This window comes from Sorex fumeus, unplaced genomic scaffold, assembly GCF_029834395.1.
Source record: "Sorex fumeus unplaced genomic scaffold, SorFum_2.1 ptg000019l, whole genome shotgun sequence".
Lineage (NCBI taxonomy): Eukaryota > Metazoa > Chordata > Mammalia > Eulipotyphla > Soricidae > Sorex > Sorex fumeus.
The window spans coordinates 36,696,574-36,699,975 of record NW_026606076.1 but is presented as its reverse complement, the minus strand read 5'-3'; the positions used below and the strand labels follow the sequence as shown (position 1 = coordinate 36,699,975).

The window sequence follows — 3,402 nt, the reverse complement described above, 5'->3', positions numbered from 1 at the left end:
CGGTACCATAATCCCGTGTTGTAGAAATTCTATATATGGGAAAAAAACACCAATAGTGGGGTTGGAATCATTGTGAAGCGACTAGGATGCTAGCCTCCCCATCCGATAGGTACCCAGCAGCACCACAGAATAATTCCTGAGATGCAAAACCAGAAGTAAAACTTGTGCATCAAAGAATCCCTTCCAACACCCCCGAATAAAAGCAGCTATTAAAATTAATCCAAAGAGGGGCTGAAGTGATAGCAGAGCGGGTAAGAGGTTTGACTTGCACGTGACCAACCCGGGTTCGAATCCCAGAAACAATATGGTCACCTGAGCTTTACCAGGAGTAATTCCTGAGTGTATAAGTCAGGAGAAACCCATGCGAAACGCTGAGTGTGACACAAAGAGCAAAAAAAAAATTATAATCCAAAGAGTAAATTTTCAAGGCATATACCTCTCACTTGTCTAAACACACCCCAAAGTGCCAAACCCAGCACTGAATCCAATGAAAATGACCGACGGCAAAAGTGTCCCTTTCCTTTGGGGACTGCCCGTGAACATATCTGGAGTTTCGATAAGTGTTATTTCCAGTCCAAAGGCTCCAAACAGGGTCCTTCACAGTCTCCAGTAGGAAGGTACGAGATGACCAAGACCCCCACTCTTTGCAAGCTCCTCACACCAAGGCCTGAAGTCCATGTGCCCAACCTCCAGTGCCGTCTTGGACCTGGATCGATGGTGGCTGCAGGGGCCCTCAGGATAACGCACCTTCACGCATGACACCTGAGCGACAGAACAACACCCAATGTACCCCTAAAAAGTTCCACATCTACGAAAGCCTGGATATCCAGAACAAGTAAGAAACAAGCTTGAATGCACCATACAAGCTGGCTAGACCTGGCGCTCAAGTTGCCAAACCAGGGTGCTCAAGCATTCCAAATCCTAACACAGGAAATACTGAAGAATGAAGGATTACCTATTTTTCCATTTTCAAAGTATTCAATGCTGCATCTTGGTTGATTTCTGCCATAATTCCCACTAACCAGTCCCACTGGGCCAAGCCAGAAGCATAGCAAACAATAATAGAGTAGTGAACCATGACAGCTCTGAGCAGGAGGTTGTTTCTGTACCTGTTTATTCAGTCAACTTCGTCCTTATTTTCATCACCATGACCCATTGATTACAAGTTAACACACAAGCAATTCCAAGCACAAGAATACTGGCATAGGTGCAGCCCGGGTGAAAATCAACAGGCTTCAGCAAAGTACTTCCCACATTTCTTACATATATACGGTTTCTCTCCACTGTGAATTCTCCTATGTATAGTAAATTGCGAGGATGAAGTAAAGGCCTTTCCGCATTCCTTACATATATTATGGTTTATCTCCAGTGTGAATTCTCCTATGTACACAAAGTTTTGAGGCTTCAGCAAAGGACTTCCCACATTCCTTACATATATTATGGTTTAACTCCAGTGTGAATTCTCCTATGTACACTAAGTCTTGAGGCTCCAGCAAAGGCCTTTCCACATTCCTTACATATATACGGTTTCTCTCCAGTGTGAATTCTCCTATGTATAGTAAGACTTGAGGATTTAGCAAAGGCCTTCCCACATTCCTTACATATATACGGTTTCACTCCAGTGTGAATTCTCCTATGTTCACTAAGTCTTGAGGCTTTAGCAAAGGCCTTCCCACATTCCTTACATATATACGGTTTCTCTCCAGTGTGAATTCTCCTATGTACACGAAGGCTTGAGGATTGAGCAAAGGCCTTCCCACATTCCTTACATATATACGGTTTCTCTCCAGTGTGAATTCTCCTATGTACACTAAGTCTTGAGGCTCCAGCAAAGGCCTTTCCACATTCCTTACATATATACGGTTTCTGTCCAGTGTGAATTCTCCTATGTACATTAAGGCTTGAGGCTGTAGCAAAGGCCTTTCCACATTCCTTACATATATACGGTTTCTCTCCAGTGTGAATTCTCCTATGTACATTAAGGCTTGAGGCTGTAGCAAAGGCATTCCCACATTCCTTACATATATACGGTTTCTCTCCAGTGTGAATTCTCCTATGTACACTAAGGTTTGAGGCTTCAGTAAAGGACTTCCCACATTCCTTACATATATACGGTTTCTCTCCAGTGTGAATTCTCCTATGTACACGAAGGCTTGAGCCTTCAGCAAAGGACTTCCCACATTCCTTACATATATACGGTTTCTCTCCAGTGTGAATTCTCCTATGTACACTAAGTTTTGAGGCCAAAATAAAGGCCTTTCCACATTCCTGACAAACATAGGGTCTCTCTCCAGTGTGAATCTTCCAATGTTCACTAAGTCTTGAGGCCAAAGCAAAGGTCTTTCCACATTCCTTACATATATACGGTTTCACTCCAGTGTGAATTCTCCTATGTTCACTAAGTCTTGAGGATTGAGCAAAGGCCTTTCCACATTCCTTACATATATACGGTTTCTCTCCAGTGTGAATTCTCATATGTACACTAAGATTTGAGGCTTTCGCAAAGGCCTTCCCACATTTCTTACATATATACGGTTTCTCTCCTGTGTGAATTCTCCTATGTTCACTAAGATTTGAGGCTTTCGCAAAGGCCTTCCCACATTCCTTACATATATACGGTTTCTCTCCAGTGTGAATACTTCTATGTATACTGAGGCCTGAGGATCGAGTAAAGGCATTAGCACACTCCTGACATATATAAGGCTTCTCTCCACTATGAGTTTTCATAGGTCTATTAAGACTAGAGGTCTGAATAAAGGCCTTCCCACATGTCTGACATTCATGAGGTTTCTCTCCTATATGAATTCTCCTATGCATAATAAGATATGATGATTGATCGAAGGCCTTCCCACATGCTTCACATGCAAAAGGTTTCGCTCCTGAATTTATATTCATATGGTCATGATGGAGTAACCCTTGACTCATACTTTGTTCTTGGGGCTGACATTTCTGGGGATTCTGTCCACTGTGGTTTTCTAAGGGAACACCACAGTGATGAGAACATGGGGAGGCTCCCCCACATTCCTTACACCTATATGGGTTCTGCTCATGGTGACTGTGGTTGAGGGTATGTTGCTGTGAGGGACTCACTATAAACAGTGCTTCTCTCCATAGCAGGTGCCCAATTGGGGAATTTTGTGTCTGTGAACTGAGAATAACACACTCCAAGGAACTTTTTCCAGGAGAGGGCTTCTTCAGAGTGAGGTAGCTCTCACCATTCTGATCACCCTCAGACAACATCCCGCCTGTCTCGGCGTCCTCATGGGGCTGAGGGCAGGACTGATCACTCGAGACATTATCATACAGTGCAGGATCAGAGACATTCCACTCGAGGTGGCAGCTTTCCTGTAGAACAACAGATGATTCTAATTATTGACTTATTCACTGAGTCTTCCTGTCAAA

General features: G+C 43.5%; 1 protein-coding gene across 1 annotated transcript; it reads right to left on the bottom strand.

Annotated features, from left to right (window-relative positions):
- Positions 1-1,437: 1,437 nt before the first annotated feature.
- On the bottom strand, positions 1,438-2,880 carry LOC130022127 (zinc finger protein 420-like; the record flags this gene model as incomplete). The annotated part of the gene is made up of 1 exon (XM_056112872.1): positions 1,438-2,880. A coding segment is annotated over one exon (1,443 nt), but the record flags the coding sequence as incomplete, so codon positions are not given.
- Between the last annotated feature and the right edge of the window lie 522 nt (positions 2,881-3,402).